This window comes from Habropoda laboriosa, unplaced genomic scaffold (assembly GCF_001263275.1).
Source record: "Habropoda laboriosa isolate 0110345459 unplaced genomic scaffold, ASM126327v1 scaffold32, whole genome shotgun sequence".
NCBI lineage: Eukaryota > Metazoa > Arthropoda > Insecta > Hymenoptera > Apidae > Habropoda > Habropoda laboriosa.
Window position 1 is genome coordinate 595,743 of NW_017100135.1, and position 2,181 is coordinate 597,923.

The 2,181-nt window shown below is 27.5% G+C and overlaps 1 protein-coding gene across 1 annotated transcript in view; it reads right to left on the bottom strand.

The window, feature by feature from the left end:
* Positions 1–475: 475 nt before the first annotated feature.
* The window catches only part of LOC108578455 (protein phosphatase 1L), a 3,198-nt gene continuing 1,492 nt past the window's right edge, over positions 476–2,181 (bottom strand). The window contains exons 4-8 of the mRNA XM_017941806.1: positions 1,498–1,791; positions 1,274–1,430; positions 1,055–1,185; positions 651–958; positions 476–568 (exon numbers count right to left, since the gene is read on the bottom strand). Coding sequence (XP_017797295.1) covers positions 484–568; positions 651–958; positions 1,055–1,185; positions 1,274–1,430; positions 1,498–1,791 — 975 coding nt within the window. The 3' untranslated portion in view covers positions 476–483. The remainder of the gene's footprint in view (positions 569–650; positions 959–1,054; positions 1,186–1,273; positions 1,431–1,497; positions 1,792–2,181) is intronic.

Genomic DNA, 2,181 nt, shown 5'->3' on the forward strand with positions numbered 1-2,181 from the left:
ACAATATACAATTTTTTTATACAATAATTCATAATATGACATAGATATACAAGAATTATGTACTCATACATTGTTAGTGAAATAGGAAAATTGATATTTTAGGAAAAAAAAATAATGTTAATTATTCACTTTATGAAAATATTGCCAGAGTTTAAAATTACTTGAAATTAAAAAATATTACTCTTATTTAAACTTTACGAACTGGAAAAAACATATTCTATTATTCAGTATATAACTGCACAAAACATTACATGCAATGTATACCTACAAATTACTGCAATATGTAACGTTTCAATAAAATTGATTAAAACAGATTTATCAAGAAGATATTTCAATAAGAACTGAATCATCATTTTTCAGTATTTCACAAACAAAAGTATATTCATGTTTTCCCAATGATTTACAGTTACTAGTCGTTAATATGTAATTAATGACTAGAATATCTTTGGAAAAAGTATATAAATTCGTTGTATAATTAAAACATTATAGACTTTTTTTGGCCTCTGATATGCTGTATGTACGATCCTTTAAATTAATTACAACTACAGTAATATTGTCAGCCGAACCCCTATATATTTAAAAAATGAATATATAATGAAACAATGACTTAAATTGATATTATAAAAATATGTAATATTGATCTACATTACCTGTAATAGCTTTGTAATGTGATACTTTTTGCACCAAAATGTGGCTCATTTATACGTTCCTTAATGAACGCTACAGCCTCTTCATTTGTGAACGTATCCCACAAACCGTCTGACGCCAGAACAATAAACATTGGATTATGGTCACTAAGATCGAAAGTTAAAATATCTGGATCAGCGATTACTAGTTTCTTATCCTTTAATGGATAGTCTCCTAAAGCCCGAGAAGTTGCTAATATACCCGCAACTCTCCACACACCATTGAATGTTACTAAACCACCAGCTTTATTTATTCTTCTTCTTTCTCTTTCCTGAAAGTTATTCTTACAGTAGGAAATATATTTTATCATGGAGTAAAATAGGTTTATTATATGAGTTATATAATCTATATAAATAAAAATATATACTTGTTGAGGCTTATGGTCAAAGGATAAAGGTATAGCATTGCCTTTTCCATCGCACATTACACCTCTTGAATCTCCAACATTTGCCACAATTAATTTATTGTCTTCTAAAAGAGCAATCAAGGCAGTTGTACCTGTATCATAAATTTTATAGTTATTTTTTAATTTAAGAAAATCTCTATTTCCTACTATTCTTAGTACAAGCAATAAGAAGATGATTACCAGCCACATCCATGTTTTTTTTAGCAGCTTCAACCAATAATCTATCTACTGCTAACACTTCATCAGTTAGTAGTTTACCATAGTTTATTTTATTTCCATCCAAATAATTTGTGATATCTATTTTTGGTGGCTTGTCTGTTGTTCTGCATGGTCTTACCTTATAGTTAAAATAAAGAATAAATTTTTTTACATTCATTTAAGATAGCTATTAATAGTCATCATACCTCTCTTGTAATTGGTCTTTGTAGACTATCCAGTTTATCAAGAAGTTCTGGGTCAGTTACACCACCATTTTTTTTCATACAATCATCTGTTACTGATGTGCTTACGGTTTTACGAAAAGATTTTTTCCGTTCAGGAAGTCCGGTATCACTTTTTTCCTCTTTTTTCTCTGTTTCTTCATCTTTCCTTGTATCTTCTAACACACGTGGTGCTCTGCCAGCTATTATATCTTTTAATTCAATCACCTTTTTATTAATGTTTGGAATAAGTTTATCACGTGCATAGTTCGCTGCAAACTATTATAAAATAAAAATGTATATCAATATTTTAATGTCTGCAGGTAACATATAATTAACATATTGTAAGTATACTATTATTAAGATATTTTATGACACTATTTCATGTAAAAATGATAGTAGTAATGTAATATGTTACATGTATCTTAACTATCTGTTTTGTGGTAGTTAAAAGTTATAATGGTAATAACAAACTACAATCATAAGAATTCTTTTAGAGCTATTTACTTAATATTTATATATTGCTACATTATTAGCTAAAGATATCAATGTATGAAGAAGATAATTCATTAACTTTTTACATGCACTACTTTATTTTCAAAAATATTTTCTGAATGCTATTATAATTCATGATATATCACTTATTAAGTTTCTCTATTTGAACTAAGC